We start from the raw sequence: 16,692 nt of genomic DNA on the forward strand, positions 1-16,692 counted from the left end.
GTGCCAGGTTTTGATTAAAGAACTGACACCGTGCGGTTTGTTGTCAAGTGTCACTCTGGCTGCAGGTGGAGCCTTGCTAGAACCACCCAGTGAGGAACTGCCAAGCCTGGACCACGGCCCAAGTCACATGATTCTCCCAGAAGGTTCCCCTCGGCACCGCACAGCCTTGGACGTGGATGGCAGAAAGTGAAGTAGGCAGTTTGATGAGCTCCAGAGAACTCCAAGTGCTGCCAACACAAATAAACAAACAAACACTAGGTGCCAAGCCTTCTCCCGCTCTGTGAAGGGAGAAACCCCAAGGACTCACCCGCTGGTGATGTCATCCGTCCGGATGTTCTTGCTCAGCACGTCCCCATCGCTCATGTAGCCGGGGGCGTCCACGCTGAGGCCCTCCAGGTCCATCTCGTCTCCGGCCTTGTCCGAGACGTCCACGTGGCACACGCTGCTGCCCCTGGACGCCAGCTGCCTCCTCAGAGGGGCAGGGTACACGTAGCGGCCCGACTCGGTGTTGATGAACCGGCTGGCGTTGGCTCGGGGCGGGTACCCGTTGCCCATGGAGGGAGCGTCTCCCGCTTGGAGCCGAGGGCTGGACTGGCCGAGTCTCCAGGACAGAGGAGTGGGCCTGCCTGTCAAGCTGAGGATACTGCGCCCGCTGACCTCCGTGGTGACGTTGGTGTCAAACGTGGTTTCTAATGTGCTGAACACATAAAAGCCACCTTAGGTTAGAGCCCACTGTGCCCAGAATCCTTTGCAGTTTATATGTTCTTTAATGTTTTTAAAATCATGAACGATTTCCCATATACAAGACAGGATCGAACAACGGGTGCCCATGGACAACCCTTTGTTAGAACAGAACAGAGGAAGATGCACACCCACACAGCATCCGGGAAAGCCCAGTGAAGGCTGTTCCCACCAAAACACGGCACAAGGCACTCATGACCATGACCTTGATGCCGTTACCTTAGCTACTGGGGTCGTCTTTCTAACCCAGGAAGGGACACGGAAAATGCTGCCCTGACAACAACGGGCACAGAGGTCCCCACCGGGGATGCTGCCTCACAGCTCCCCCTTCCCAAGGGCAGGACGCACCTGTCCCCTGTGCAGTTCCTGACACCAGGCCTCCTTCCCTCAGCCCCTCCTGACTGAGCAGGCAGGGGCAGCCTTGACCTTCTAACTCTCTCAGGTTCATTCCCCCCCCCCCCCCCCCCAGGTTGGCTTCTACATTTTGCCCCAAATGACAACTAAACCTGGGGCATAAGGCTGAAAACAGTGGTACATGCCTGGGCTTGAGATCACATCACTTGGGGGATAAACCAAAGTACATGGGTCCCTGGCACCGGGAAGACTCTTTTGCAGTCCCCTGTGCTTCAGCCCCGACACAGTCAAGGCAGGCGGGGCGCCTCCTCAGAGCTGCATGGGGTCTCCCACTGCGCAGAGCGAGAGGGAGTCTTTCCGGCAGGAGAAACCACGGACGCTGTCCCTTCTGTCATTATCGTCCTAGTCCAAGCCAAGGAACCCACAGTTGGTCCATTTCAGTGATTATGGCGGGAACAGGGGCGTTTTATATCTAATCACAGAGCCCCAGGGTCCAATGCATGGCTCCATGCCATCAGAAAGCTAAAGGCTTAAGGCCACCCTCACCAACGCCAAGTTCACTCTCCTCTGGAAGAATCAAGTTTTTTGGTGCCTCCGCTGCTTTTGTTTCCCTCCGAACCTGCAAGCGGCCTCACCTTCCGTAGGCCTGGGCCCCCCTAAGGTGTGGGCCCCGTTCTTACTTAAGATGGAACCCACGGTGCTTCACCTCCATCTGCCAAAACAGCGGGCAGTGGGGAAGCCCTGCCGTCACCTTGCTAATTCATTTATCAAAGCGATTGAAGATGAGAAGCCAAGGGGAGCCTGGGAGATGAGCGGGGGTACCTAGGACTTGGCCTTGATTACCAAAGCCAGACACAGGCCGTAAATCTCCACTCTGCCAAAATCTCGGAGGGTGTCCTAGGGTTGCATCCTTTTCAGCTTCTTGTTCAGCAATGAAAGCAACCTGATATATGTTTCCAAGGTAATGCTAGATTTCATCCAACGAGATCACTGTTCAAACACGACCATGCATTTTTATAAAGATGACCTTACATGTCTTACAGGCGCACATGACTAACAGCATTACAGAGTAATGACTATCAGAAGACAGGACAGGAATTCGAGTTATTCACTTTATCGCTCAGGTCAAATACAGTTCACCTGCTCGTTTCCACAGCACAGTGTAGTTGTGGAAAATGCACGCAAAGTGGAATTTAAATGGAGCTGGTTGAATGGATTTAGCAGCCTCCTGCTTTGGGGGGAATCTGTCCATACTAATTCTTGCTACTTACACTTCTCTTCTGCCCACTGCATGGCATTCTTTGTCAATTCCAGCACATTTGGCAATCAAGGGTATTTATTCCATTATTAGCCAACTCAGTGGCACGAACAAACACAGGAGAAGCCATTGACCGTCAAGTTACCAGCTAGTTCAGTAAAATAATTCACACTTCAGATACCTGTGTGTAACCTGAGTTCCCCGTAAACTGGACATGGTCTCCTCCAAATTCTGCCGCAGATCAGCAATGTTCTTCACTGTCCGCAGTCGCCGGGCCTCGGGGTCTTCCCCTGGAAAGACGAGGGTTAGGACTGCTTTAATTCCCAGGTTGATGGTGAACTTCATGGGAGCAGTAATTGTGTCCATGATGTAACCGTGGTCCACGCTCAGGGCCTGGCTCACCACGGGTGCTTCAGAGGATTTGAGAATGAATGAATGAATGAATGAATGCATGTCCAAAGGAGAGTGTTAAATCCAAGGAGAGAAGTGCTTCTTCTCCCTCTAAATCCCTCCTAAAATAAGTGATGTCAAGCTCGTTGGAGAAGCATAGAAACTAGTCTGCGATGTAAATACACTGTCACACTGATTCCAATACAGACATGCACATGTGAGGTCCGATTCCCAGGAGTATTTTCTGCCCATGAGAAAGTGGGTGTTTTCTCATCCATTGGTGATACACACTGCTGTCTACCGGCCCTATGTGACAAAGGGACTCGGAGTGGCTAAAAGATCTGTACTTATTCAGCACAAACATGTCTACCGAGAGAGGTTTGCCTTTTCTTTATTATGCCATCTTAAATTCTGGCTCCTCTACTCACCGGCTGTGGTATCATGGAGAAGGTGCCGACCCTCTCCATCCTTCTGATGCCACCACCCTAAAGCGAGGACAGTAACGGAACTGACTTTGAAGGACCACTGTGGGGACTAAATGGCACAGGGCTGGGGATCGAGGGCATGGATTTGCACCAGTTTCAACTCTTGGCCATGGCTGTTGGTGCTGCAGAGCAGGGAGCCCCCAGGAAGACTCAGGGCCTCGCTTTGGGAGACAAGGGACTTCCGTTCTCTGGGCACGATTTTCCACAAAGTACGTGGCCCCGGAGAGGTCAGGCTGGCACGGATGTCCCAGGAGATGCAGGCCACACAAGGCAGAAGCCATGTCTCTCTCACAGGGAGCAGCCTTGCTTCGGCGCTCTGGCTGTTCTGTTGTGTTTGGACTTACAAAGGGAAGAGGAGGAGGGGAATGACCACGTAACAATGAGAGGGATCAAACATCTTTCCCTCAGAGAACCTTCAGGGGCCGCTGAGAAGACGGAAGAGCCACAACCAAGGGTCTTTAAACACCTGTGACCATTTCAAGTGTGAAGCAACATTTTAAAAGAAATCTCCAAAGAGAACATGGTCTACACGGGCAGCAGGAAGTGGAATCTACATCAGACGCTAAGTGGGACTTCCAGCAGTTGTCATTAGTAGGACAACAGACAGCTAAGAAACGTCATAGGATTAACCTTTCTGAGACAGACGACAAACTCCTTAGGTTGTTCTCAGCACGGTGGTGCCCGGAGGCTGGGGAATGGATTAAATAACAGTTATGTGATTTTATGGAGGAAATTTGCTATAGCAAACTCTCTATCCTTGGATAGGCAAGTGTTTTCAATTTTCTCCCTCTTTTTAACCAAGAGAAATTTGGAAGGCATTCCCCACCCCCCCCCCTCTTATCTGAAAAGTGGTCAGACTTATACTTCCCACCCAATTCTTTAAAATACATCTCTGTAGGTATGTGTTTTTGAACGAAAGCAGTGATGGAATGGCCCTGGAGGAATGTAATTGCATCGATCTCCCGGGCCATAATGAAACATCTGCTGCTGCCGGCGTGGCCACATTTCATCTAAGTAAGGCTGCCAACAGAGGTAAGATCCTACGGAAAGCTCTAGCCCCTGCAGCCAACATTTTATTATGAAACTAATGACCTTCATTAATTAGCTTAATCACACAAAGTCTAATAATTATTTTACTGATCCATGTCCCTATTAATGACATGGTTGCTTGTGTTAACTCTCCTTCAGAAATTCAAAGAAATTTGAGATGGGATGGCATCTCCCCTTTGTATTCGGTAGCCCCCACACGTATCTATCAATGCCCAAGAAATATTTATTGTCCAAAAGATGTTTGGCCAGTGCAGGGCTGAAGAAAGAGTGTGGGAGTTGCATTCTGAGAGATAAAGGTCTGAATCGTGGCACGGCTGCAGATCAGCCACTTGACCTTGGACAAGTCACCTATTCTCTCCAAAGGACATCTGTGAAATGGGGATAAAATCCTTCCTTTCAAAGGGTAGGAGGGGATCAGATGAGATGACACATAAGATATGCCTGGCACAAAATGAGGGCTCGTTAGATTCGACTGTCCTGGTTCCCTCTTGGAGGGTCTGGGGGTCCTGCTGGGAAATGTACGCTTCCCGCACAGCCCTATACACACCAGATTCCAAGGGTGACACAGAAATGCAAACTAGTGATCACTTGCTCTGCTTAGGGATCATGTTATGAACTGTCAATTCTGCCTCCTTGGAAGATGCCTGATGGTATCCCCAGCTCTCAGACCAAACAAAGTAACAATATACCTGGTAGCCATGCTCTAGTGTAGAGAGCAGGATCCTTTCAGTTCATGTACAGAGATCATAAAAATTAAGCTATTCCACGTCCACTTGTGCCTTTCGCATTAGCCAAGGGCAGCCCTCCCTCAAGTCATTGGCCATGATGGAGAGAACACCGCACATTCTGACCCAATAAGGGCTGTGTTTAGAGATGCCGGGTGAGGGTGTTGAACATGGAAGGAACCTGGGATTCTTACTTGGAAGAGGAAGGCTTAAGGGACAAGCTGCTACATGGTAAAGATCGACATTGTCTGTGGGCTTTAGGAAGCTGGATTCTATCCAGGGATTAGAAATGTAAGAATAAAGAACTCTGTTACCCATTAAAGCCACAAAATATGGAAAGGCTGCTTTATGAAGGAATAATCTTCCCGTCACAGGAAATACCCAAGCAGAATCTGAAAGAGGAGTCATCAGTGAGTGACAGAAGGGATTCACAGGCTGGATAGTAAACAAACAGGAGTGTGTGGTTCCTCCAAACTCTACAATCCAAGACGCGGTCTTAACTGTAATGCTATGTACATGACAAAGCACCACGGGAAAATCCATCTATTTGCATAAGCATGGGGAAGAACTAAGCAACTGATCAAACAGCCTCATAAAAGTCCATTCCTAAATAAACACACCATTCGTTTTCATTTCAAGAGATCAGTAATGGAAAAGTTAAATTCAACCCTGTTGCCACCATGCAGCGTCTCCACAAAATGATTCACCCCATAGTCACACATGCGAGGAGTCCTACTGCTTGAATGTCAAGACAAGTCACCCCATGAAGAAATGTTCATTAGCCACCAACACCATTTAACTTAATGGGGCAGAGGGCTTGCTCAGGCCCGACTGGCTGCGCGGGGCTGTTCCCCAAAGCAGCCGACAGCACTCTGGATCTCTGAGCTCTTGCTGATTTCCCAGTCCCGCGGCAGCGGAGAGATGGGCAGAAGGAGAAAAGCTAGCGATCACAGGCTGCTACTGGATCACATGCTGCAGAATGTGTTATGCGGAATGTTCTCTGGTGGCTGCTTTTTCAAATGTGACTTTTGTTGAACCGCATGCCTGACACGCATCCATGTGGCTCCTCGGGACACACATCTGATCCATGCCGGGCTCTGAAGCCTGGCCTCGCTCTCTTGATGTGTGCACGTAAGAACACGAGCTGGGATGTGTGGAGACCTGAGCAGGCATCTGAGCTCCACACCCTTCCCTCGGTCCCTTTCCTGGGCTATCTGTGCCCGCCTATGCGTGCAAGGGAGCTACAAACCCTGGAGAAAAGCGAGCGGAATCCATCCTACATGTGGGACCCTAAACGATTGGAAGATGGATCACTCACCAACGGCACGAGCACTCTCTGCCCCATTGCTGTGCCCAGCCGGCAAAACCAAAAGGAAATAGTTAAATGATTCAGATGATCCTTGGAAATTAATCCTCGAAGCTACTGGTGAGATGGGTAAGATTTGGTTATACGGGCTGCAGACCAATGCCGCTGCTGGAGTGGCTATTTAAATGACGTGGTCATGGGCAGTGCGTCCAATAAATGGATTTCAAACACAGACTCAATTTCCAGCCCAAGTCTGGAAGTGGTAAGAGAGGAGACTAACACAGCCACTGCTAAAAGTGCTTACCACTCACTTCCCTGGTTAGAAGTTGCTGGAACCCAGGGCACAGAGCTGGGGGTGGGGAAGAGAGACAGAGGTGGCCACCCAGAATGCACTGCAGCAGGCATTCTAACTCAGATGCTAACTTTTCTCCTTAAATGAAGGCTGATGGTGTAGCGTTAATATTTGTGGAATTAACTACATGACAACTGTGGATTCTATGTCTTTATAGAATGCCCCTTTAATAAAGCAGCATACTGTAATCTTTTCAGTTAATAGAGGATGCTGAGAACAATGTTCAATTGGTGTTTCCATACAGGAAAGAAAGAAAGAAAGAAAAAAAGGCAGTATTTTGAGTCCCAACTTTTGTTGGAAAGAGATTTTAAGAGTAAACAAGGTGCTTCAAAGTTCAGTGTCAGAGCAGCCCAGTGTCCCCACACGCATGAAATGGGACGCATCTTAAAAGATGATTTGCCAACAAGAAAGAGACTTATGTACAATTCTGGGGAGGAGGGAATAGATTGTGTGAGAGACAGAACAGGAAAGAAAGAGAAGAAAAGTAATAAGAAAAATAATAAATTTGTTTAGCTCATCAATCAATGCCACAGCAAACTAACTTCGAATCATGCTGGGTTCATGCCCTCCCAGCAGGTGGCTCCACGGGAGGCCGCATCGCCAAGGGACAGAGTTTCTGGGGCTCCACACTCACCGGTGAGTTCTTCCAGGGCAGGCTGTCCACTCTTGGAGTAGTGGCTGGGCTCCATGCTCACCCCCGCGGAGCTGGACTCGGCGGTAACATTCCCTTCGGTGTCTGTCTGGGACCTTCACACACAAACCAAAGCAGAGATGCTTGTCATGAGTGGTAACTCCCACGTCTGGACCACTGCAGTCTTTCCACAGCATCCCACCCCCCCAAAACCCCCAGCTCCTCCTTCAGCAAGAAGCTTTACAATGGAGCAGACCAGCAGACTGACGCTAAATAATTCATTAGCGCATGTGGAGCAATGTCCTAGAAACAGAGAGAGCTACCAAACTGGAAAAGATGAAATATTCATCGCCCAAATGGAGGGTCTGCTCTCCTGCACTGGGGAACGCTCCTCTGTGTCCCCATCAGGGCGCCAGGTCTGGCAGGAAAAATGCTGGAGAATACTGGGTGGTTTGGGCCATTTAGTCAATGCCAAACAGTGACTTCCACATCACCAGCAACACCAGCAAGTCAAGCATAAGATGACTCCACTGGCAGCCCCCTTCCTCACCCCACCCCACTCCTCCTGGCATGGGCTCTCTGGAAAGGTGACTGTGACACACCAGTCAGGACTTCGTGCCAAGCAGGTGTGTTTGCCCTCCAGGTGTCTGATTCACAGCTCAGATCTGCTGACATGAAAGGTCTCATTGATCATTCTTTCAACATCTGACTGAAATGTGTACTTCCCCAAACCTTCTCCAGGCCCTTAGGTGTCAAGCCAATTGAGGCAACTGCTTCATGCAATGTGTTCTTGCCCTGACTACCCCTGTTCATTTAGGGCATGCAAATGTATAGCGGCACGCAGATGCATAACCCCAGGTGTCACATTATTAATTCATTAGCATCCTGAGCTAATTCACAACCAGATTTCATTGACTATGAAGAAAGCGTTTGCCAAGAATGAGAATTGTCTTAAATGTGGGGAATGTGCTGATAACCCTTAAGTCATCTATCTAGTCTTCCTCCCTCTGGCCTGGAGCCATCGGTTCCCATTTCTGGTCATCTCTACCTTTAAAGAGTTTTCATATTCCCAGTCTTCCTCTCCATCCACTGGCCAGAGTCCCAGCTTTCCTCATCTCTGCCTCGGCCCCATGAGGGCTTTGTAAACAGGTACGCTGCCTCCAGCCCAGGGGCTGTACGTGGCAGCCAGGTGTAGAAACCAACCCACAGATTTCATTCTTATTGGTACACACACTATTTTAAAGCTTTTGAATTAGTTTCAACATTTAAAAATTGGGAGATTTCACAAGAAATAGCTGGAATTCTGCCTTCCCCAGTAAAAATAAGAAACTCTGGATTGAATGAGCTCCACCTGCCGGTGCCACGTGGTGGCTGCTTGTCTAGAGGCATGGAGCTCCCTCGGCCACAGCCCGGCTCATCCTGAGACTCCCGTTTTTTTATACTACCTTTGGGGCCCAAGCAGGAGATGGGCCCTATCCTAGGCTGTCCCTAGGTCTGGTCCTCTACCCACACCATCTCCACTGTTCTCTGTGATCCTGATGTGACCACATCACCCTCTGATCAAAGGCCTCCCATGGTTTCCCATTTCCCACAGAATAAGGCCTACACTCCTTATTGTGGTAGAAGGTGCCCTACGTCACGGAAGTCTTCTTTCACTCCCAGCCCCATCTCCTGCCAGGCCTGCCCTCTGCCCCACCCACACGTGGCTCCTCTCCATCCCCAGATCGTGCCATGCCCTTGGCGGTGTTGTCTCTGTAGTTTTTGTGACCGCTGCCTAAAGTACCCGCTCCTCTTTCTTCTTTAGTTTTCTCCTAATCTGCCTTTAAGACGCAGTCCCGAGTCATCTTGAGCTGGAAGCCCTGCCTGGCTTAGCCATCAGCCAGCTGATCACGCCACCCCGTGTGCGTGTCTACAGCACTCCTTATTCTCCTGAGGCCTGCTTGCTACACTCTGATGTAATTAATAAATCGTTCCTCAACTCGATGGAGAGCTCTGCAGGCGAAGACTGGCTCTTTGACATGCGCCCATAAGAACACCGTCTGTTAAGTTCACACTCTGAGCAGGCACTCAAGGCAGGGTAAATGCATTGAATGAATGAATAAGAAACGTTTAAGTCTAGCACGGTGCTGGGCAGTGGGAGGAACATCACACTTGGGGCCTGACCCTGTAGCTGGCTTCAGGTCTGGAGTCCGTAACTTGATAGCCATGCACATCGGAGTAAGTCACTTCACCTCTGAACCTCTGGGCCAGCATCCGTATAGTGGGAACAACGGCGACCTCTCCTGGCTGCTACAAAAACCACATGTGGAACGACATAAAAGTGATAGAGGCGTTCACTGTTGCTTCTACATTGATAAATCGAATTCATTCTGAGTGATCCCTAAAATGATTTATCTTCCTTTCATCCCCTGGTAAAATCACTAACATGGAGAGGATTTGGGGAGAGCTCTGTAGGTTACATACAGTGAGCCATCAACTGGAGAGAGCGATTTAACACATAAAGGAAGTCTGCACCATTTTAAAAACCTCTTTGATCGAGTCTCTCACTCTAGAGATGGAGACAATCCGGCGCAGAGATGCAGTGACCTGCAGAGCCGAGACAGTGCAGTGGCCAGCAACGTTCTCTCACTGAGCCGAGGGGTTAAACACTAGCTCTCCTGGCTACTAGCTCTGTGACTGAGAGCAAGTTATCTAATTCCTCTAAGCCTCCGCTTGTTCAGCTATAGAACGAGGATTTCAAAACAGGTAGGCAGCTCATAGAAACGTGGGGATGAAGAAATGAGCCGAGGCATGAAGAGCTCTTAGCTGGGTCTCTGCAGACACTTGGTGCTCACGCAGCGGCGGTTCCTGCGGCCAGTCCCAGGACCACACAGGGTGCTGCAGGAGGGACGGAGGCCAGGGGTCCTGACTCCATCTCAGCGCTTCTCTTCCCAGCCTCTGCCTGCCTCACCTAAAGAGCAAAGGCACCTCGAGGGGCAGAGGGACATCAGACTGGGGAAGCTTAACATGAGGCTTGACAGATACACACAGAATTTTCTCCTTCCTCCTACTTGCCAGACGCTTGCTCTTTACCATTGAGTGTTTCCTCTCATGAAAAAGCTTGAAATGTTTGCCCTGGCCAGTGTTTCTCAGTGGTTAGAGTGCCAGCCTGTGCACAGCAGGGTAAAGGGTTTGATTCCCGGTCAAGGGCACGTGCCTGGGTTGCAGGTTCGATCCCTGGCCCCAGTCAGGTCCATGCGGGGAACAACCAATTGATGTGATTCTCTCATATTGATATTTCTTTCCCTCGTTCTCTCTCCCCCCCCCCCCCCCCCCCATCTCTCCCACCCTTTCACTCTCTCTAAAACCCAATGGGAAAAATATCCTCAGGTAAGTATTAACAAAAAGAAAACAAAACAAAAAAGCTTTAAATTTTAAAGAAAGGTTAGATATTTTTATAAACTTGTAAATGATTCCAGACCCCAAAAAAGGGGGGAATAGGACTGATGGTGATCAAAGACTGCCATATATTTTAATTTTGAAAACTGTTCAGAGAACAAATGTATTAAAAGCTGTGCGTGCAGACGAGCGCTGAGTCGTTATCTAAGCCTTGGCCCTCTTCTCTGGACTGTTAGCGGAGCTGATGACGTGATTTAATAAAAAGATGACTAGCTCCCAGTTAAAAGGTTCGGGCGTGACCCTCAGGCCTGACATTGCCTCACTGGCTGGACCCGGCTGGCTTTACTCTGAAGCCACTCCAGTCCGTCTTGCCAGCAGCTATTGGCAGGAGTGCTAACAATCTCCTAGGACACAACTCAGGCAGGAGAGAGGGAAATGGGCACGAGTCTAAGCCCATGAACAGCTATGTACACACATGTGTGCATATGTGCACTGGCACTTTATATACAAATGTGTACCTGTGCTCACACTTACATGTGACTGTTGATGTACTTCCACATACCTATGGGCGTATGAGTGTGTGTGTACAGCTGTGTATGTGTATGTCCTTAGGGTGAAAACTATAAAATGAGAGTCTATATGACATTCCATCATTCAATCCTTAGTCCCCTTTTGCTAGGTAGAGGTATCGGTTATCATCCAGCTGTGCAGCGTGGCCAAGGACACGACACGTCCGAAGCTCAGGATCAAGCTGACTACTGTGAGCACAGCTCTGGGGCTTCCTTAGGATCAGTGCTAGGGGAGCTTCCATCCGCTGGAGAGGACTCCTCCACATGCACCAAGTAGTGCCCGGCCAGTGTCTGCATTCTGCAAAGGCATGTGGTGGGGGCTGAGCAGCCAGAGGCTCTCACGGGGCCAGAACCACACAGAGCAGAGCGAGCAGCGCCTGGCTCCGCGCATGTTCCCAGGGATGTGTTGCTATCAGAGCCAGAGACCGAGGGACAGATAACAGACAGAAGGATGGTCAGATGCAAACACCCAGGCTTGTCTCTTCAATACACCCTGGGTTCTTTCCCTCTTCTAGAACCAGCCCCTCTCATCGCTCCCCGTCTCCCTCTTCCTGCTCTCTCCTCCGACATCCCAGCACACAGCAGGGACTGGAACCCTGCTTACTCTGTGTGCTGTGGTGAGAAACGGCGTCCAAGACCACCCCTCTGTGAGAAGAAGCCTCCGCTACTCAGCAGGGTGGCTTCTGGGTTTGTCATTTTTAAAGTACATTCAGGATGATGGGCTGATGTGGGAGCCTGTGCAGTGACACCAAACCACCCCTCACGCACCTGCTCGTGCTGCTGCTGCTTCTGAAATGCACCTCCACGCCCCCCCCTCCGCCCCCACTCCCCATTCCCACAGGCCTGGTGCACTCCTACTCATCCCGGGTCAGCTCAGATTTGACCTCCTCTCTTTAGCTTTCTCCGACCCTCCCCAAGCCCTGCAGTATTCATGGCTCCCTCAAGCGCACTGCCTCTACCTCGGTGAGAGCTTATCCCTGGTACCTCAGCTGTTGACCTATATGTTCCCGGAGGGCAGTCCTGGTTCCTGCCCTCCATCACCGAGAAGCCACCAGAAAGGCCCCCTTGTCCATGGCCCAGGAAGGGCGGGCGGCGGCTCCTACCTGTACAGGAAAGGCGCCACCGTGGCAGTGTTGGGGTGGCTGTACTGCTGCTGGGGCTGAGGTAGCTGAACACTGACGGTGTTGCTTCCTGTGGTCTGGGTGGTCCCGACGGACCCACTGACAGTCTGGCTGCTGATGCTGTGGTTCAGGGCGGTCCCGCCGGGGCCTTTGCCTTCCGAGGACGCCAGGCTGGAGGAGGAACTGGAGTGTCGGCCGTCCAGCTGGGGCTTCTGCTGGGGGAGCCCCGAGCTCGGCTTCCCACCCCGGCTCCGCTCCCCGTCCTTGGAAGGGGCAGGGGCACTTGGGGACTTCCCGGGCATGCTCTTCATCCCCGGTTTTGGTATTCCACTGAGGGAAGGGGCCGGGGCCTCCTTCTTGGCACTGCTGAGCTTGCCCCCTTTGGGGATGAAGCTGGCGATCTTGGAGGACTTTTTTGGCATCTCGGTCGCGGCTGCCCCACTGGGGTCTTCTTTGGGCCCCTCTTTGAGGTCCGGCCTCTCCGTCACAGAGGCTCTCTTGGCAAGGTCCTTGCCTTTCTCCTTTTCCTTCTCCCGCTGCTGTTTCTCCTTTTCCTTCTCGTTGCCTTTCGGGGAACTCTTCTTGGTGGTCAGCGCCCGGCTGAACGTTCTCTGGGCAATGCCCTTGAGTGCGATCTTGGGGCTGCTGGAAGCGGGGCCCGCCGTGGAGAGCGTGCGGCCGCTGGCCTCCATCTCTTCGCTCTCTTCGACGCTGGACAGAATCTCCAGCCGCTCGCAGCTCGTGTCCCGAGACCCCGGGCCCTCCCCTGCCTTGGAGCCCCCTTTGCTGTTGAAGAGCTTCAGCTTTTCCAGCATGGACTTCTGGGTGTTGGGCGCTGGCTTCAAGGCTTCGGGGCTGGGCCTGGGGGCCTCGGGCACAGGCTGCTTGACCGAGAGCATGGACGACGTGGCGCTGTGCTTCACGCTGATGGACTTGCTGCGCCAGGGCTTGGTGGCAGCGCCGGGCTGGGGGATGGCCGAGGAGACACCGCAGTTAGCAAGGGTGGAGCTGCTGCCACTCTCGAAAGAAGCAGGTGCACTTTCGCTCATCCCGGGGTGGGAGGAGGCTGGGCTGGCCAAGGGCTCTGCGGAGATGGGAGAGAGAAGGAAGACTGAGTTACACGGGCGGGCCTCACTGACGGCAAGGAGGGTCGGCCATGGTTCCTCAGCCGATCACGTCCAGCCCAAGTGCCTCAGGGCCCAACTCCCTGCTCTGTGCGTTACCTGAGGTTAATTTTAAATCCTTCCTCGACTTCCTCCTGCTCTCCATCACTCACAGTTCACATTTCCGCACTTGCTGTGCAAAGGCACGCTGATCTGAGCATCAAATGTGCACGCACAGAGCACAATCAACACATATTTACGGAAAAAAACAAACAAACTCACACCTGCACCCCCACTGTGGTGTTGTAGGAAGGATGTAGGAAACGTCTACTGCTTTGAATTATTCAGCCCACAGCACCAGTTCCCAGTTATGGGAAACAATTGAGCATTATCCAACCCAACTTTAAGAAAACAATATAGCAGATACATTAAAACAGAACAGGAAAAAAAAAAAAAAAAAAAAAAAGGAAAGGAAAGGCCCTGGCCAGTGTGGCTAGTTGGTTAGGCACCCTCCTGTCCTATACAAAGGGCTGCCTGTTTGATTCCAGGTCAGGGCACATGCCCCATAGGGGGCATGCAGGAGGCAGCCGCTTGATGTTTCACTCTCACATCAATGTTCCTCTCTCCCTCTCCCTTCCTCTCTCTGAAAAATCAATAAAAATATTTGGGGGGGGGGGGGGTGGTGAAGGAAAAGAAAGAAACCAAGTATAATCTTCACAGAAGGATGATTACCCACAAAAGTTGCTAAGTCCTATCAAAGCAGATCCGTTTTCCCTGTTTGGCACTTTTAAAGCGTTACAAACACAATTCAGACTAGACTTAAAATAGGAAAGACTTTCCAGCTTAGCGTATAAGCTGTGCATGGGGCTTCATTGTCACGGGTTATCTGAAAGTCAAGGCTTCCGCCTGCCCGCTCAGTGGGGATGTCCCCGGCCAGACTCTGCTCAGAAAAGCCTCAACATATTTCCAAACTGGAACTGGAATTTATTCTGGGAAGGGCGGGTTCCCAACTGGAGTTCTGCTCACCACCAAGGCGGCCCATTATCACGGACATGAGCACCGTAGCGCCCTCCTCAGGAACAGCCAGAACCACGCAGTCCTGGCTGCGAGCAAGGGCCAAGGGCGCCCTCAGAGCCAAGGCAGCAGGAAGGCCTGTGGCGGCTGAGCCCCGTGCCCACCCGCACCCGCGTGCGCCCACCCGCCCGCCCGGTGCACAGAGCAGACGGATGCGGCACTTCAGACCCCAGAGCGCACGCCCCTGTTTGCAGTCAGAGTGACACGACTTACCGAGCGGCAGCCACTTTCTCCCGAAACAACTCCCTGTGAAAAACTCTCCTACCGGAGGAGCTGTCCTTCCAATTGTCACAAGTGTTTTTGGTTAAACTGCTCATGTTTCTAATTAGCTTTTGTCATCCGTAACTGCTCCGGTGCCCAGAAGCCGGCAGGATTAACGGTTGCTTCTTCTGCTCTTTCTTTCCTTCTTTTCTCTCTCTCTCTCTCTAATACCTATCTTCCGCTGCCTTCTAGCAACAGAGTAAACTGTGTACAGAGCGGCTTTTTATGATTTAAAAGTCAACGGCCGCCCAAGCGGAGTGAAGGCAGCCCCTGTGTGGGACACGCGCGGTGCGGGGGGTGGGGTGTATGTGTGTGTGGGGGGGAGAGCTCCAGGCAGGGGAACGGCTTCCCTTGCTCTCAGCTGCTCAGGGAAGCCACAGCCCAGGGTGATCCAAAGCAGACCTCCCAATGTTTTAAAACACATACATCTTCCTGACTTACTGGGGATTTGGGTTGGGATGGGGAGTGGGGGTGGGGTGCTGCACAATCCTCCCTAAGAAAACTCACGGGGCGGTGCTGGATCTTTTCCTGGGGAGGCCGGAGACTGTCTCGGAGACAGGCTCATGGCACCCACCCACACTGCCTGCCTTCCGAGCTCTCACAGCCTGGCGCTGCTTCCAGAGGGCCTCGGGGTGTCGGGGCACAGTGTTAGGCGCACATGCGGTGAAGAGGGGATAACTGCCCAACCTTAGGGATGAGGAAACTGAGGCTCAGGCAGGGCTAATGACAGACCCTAACTCATGCAGCTGGAAGCGAACATCTCTGGGATGGGAGCCCAAGGCTCCTGATACAGGGCTCCTGCGGGACCATATCACAGCGACCTCCTTTGAGGAAGAAAACATGTAAACAACAGCCACGTGAAGGATGAGAGTGCTTTCCAGGCATCGCCCTTTCTATTGCGTAGGTGTGTTTATGACATCCGAGGTGAGGCCTGAGCCAGCCCAGACAGTGGAAAGGAGGCAGCCTGTACCCCAGAGGCCAGCTCTCTGGAGGAAATCCTAATGCCCTTCCAATGCCCAATTCTATTTCTCTCAGGACAGCTGTCTTCCCTTTACCAGGGGGGGCTCAGACCTGGGGCAGAGCATTCATTCATTCATTCATTCATTCAATATATTCATTCATATCAATAGTCACTCATTCAATGAGCACCTTAGTATGTGCAGACATGGTTCTAGGCACTCGGGATACATGGATGACAAACAAAGATCCCTGCCCTCCTGGAGCGGACATCCTAGCGGGAGGGACAAAGGACAGTCAACGCCATTCATGAATCCACTGAATCTTCTGTTAGGAAGTAAGTGCTCAGGAGAAGGGGACTTTGGGAGCGGGTTGCAACAGTCTTACAGGAACGACGACGTCACATCTAGAGGCACACCGCTCTTCCCCAAAGAAGTTTTAGGCATATTTCCCACTGACCATACACACATGAATCACTGGGCCGTCTCTGTTCCCACGCATTCCTTGGAACTCAGAAAGCTTGTTGGAAATGGTTTTGATGAGAAATGCCCCTACCTAGCATCTCTGTGTATTTTTTAAAAAGTTTTTTATTGATTTTTAGAGAGGGAGAGAGCGAGATGGGGAGAGAAACATTGATGAGAGAGAAACATCCATAGGCTGCCTCCTACACTCCATCTAGTGAGGATCAAGCCTGAAACCTGGGCATGTGCCCTGACTGGGAATCAGACCGATGACCTTTCAGTGCATGAGGCAATGCTGAACCAAATGAGCCACACCAGCCGGACAACATACCCATCTGGAAATTAACCAACAACTATCTAGCTAAGGACTGACCCAGAGTTAAACAGATGTGAAATGTGCAGACTGACTGAAGATGCTTGTCCCTCTCAGGAAAGGTGCGCGGTGGAGGGAAAGGGCTCACACAATGCAGGAAGGA

The 16,692-nt window shown here is 51.4% G+C and overlaps 1 protein-coding gene across 6 annotated transcripts in view; it reads right to left on the reverse strand.

Moving 5' to 3' along the window:
- The window catches only part of NAV2 (neuron navigator 2), a 370,532-nt gene that overhangs the window by 144,903 nt on the left and 208,937 nt on the right, over positions 1 to 16,692 (reverse strand). For all 6 annotated transcript variants that reach the window (XM_079786933.1, XM_079786930.1, XM_079786929.1 and 3 more), the window contains exons 7-10: positions 12,343 to 13,444; positions 7,296 to 7,408; positions 2,535 to 2,643; positions 308 to 697 (exon numbers count right to left, since the gene is read on the reverse strand). In XM_079786933.1, coding sequence (XP_079643059.1) covers positions 308 to 697; positions 2,535 to 2,643; positions 7,296 to 7,408; positions 12,343 to 13,444 — 1,714 coding nt within the window. The remainder of the gene's footprint in view (positions 1 to 307; positions 698 to 2,534; positions 2,644 to 7,295; positions 7,409 to 12,342; positions 13,445 to 16,692) is intronic.

Source organism: Cnephaeus nilssonii (assembly GCF_951640355.1).
Source record: "Cnephaeus nilssonii genome assembly, chromosome: 13".
In the NCBI taxonomy this organism is placed as follows: Eukaryota; Metazoa; Chordata; class Mammalia; order Chiroptera; family Vespertilionidae; genus Cnephaeus; species Cnephaeus nilssonii.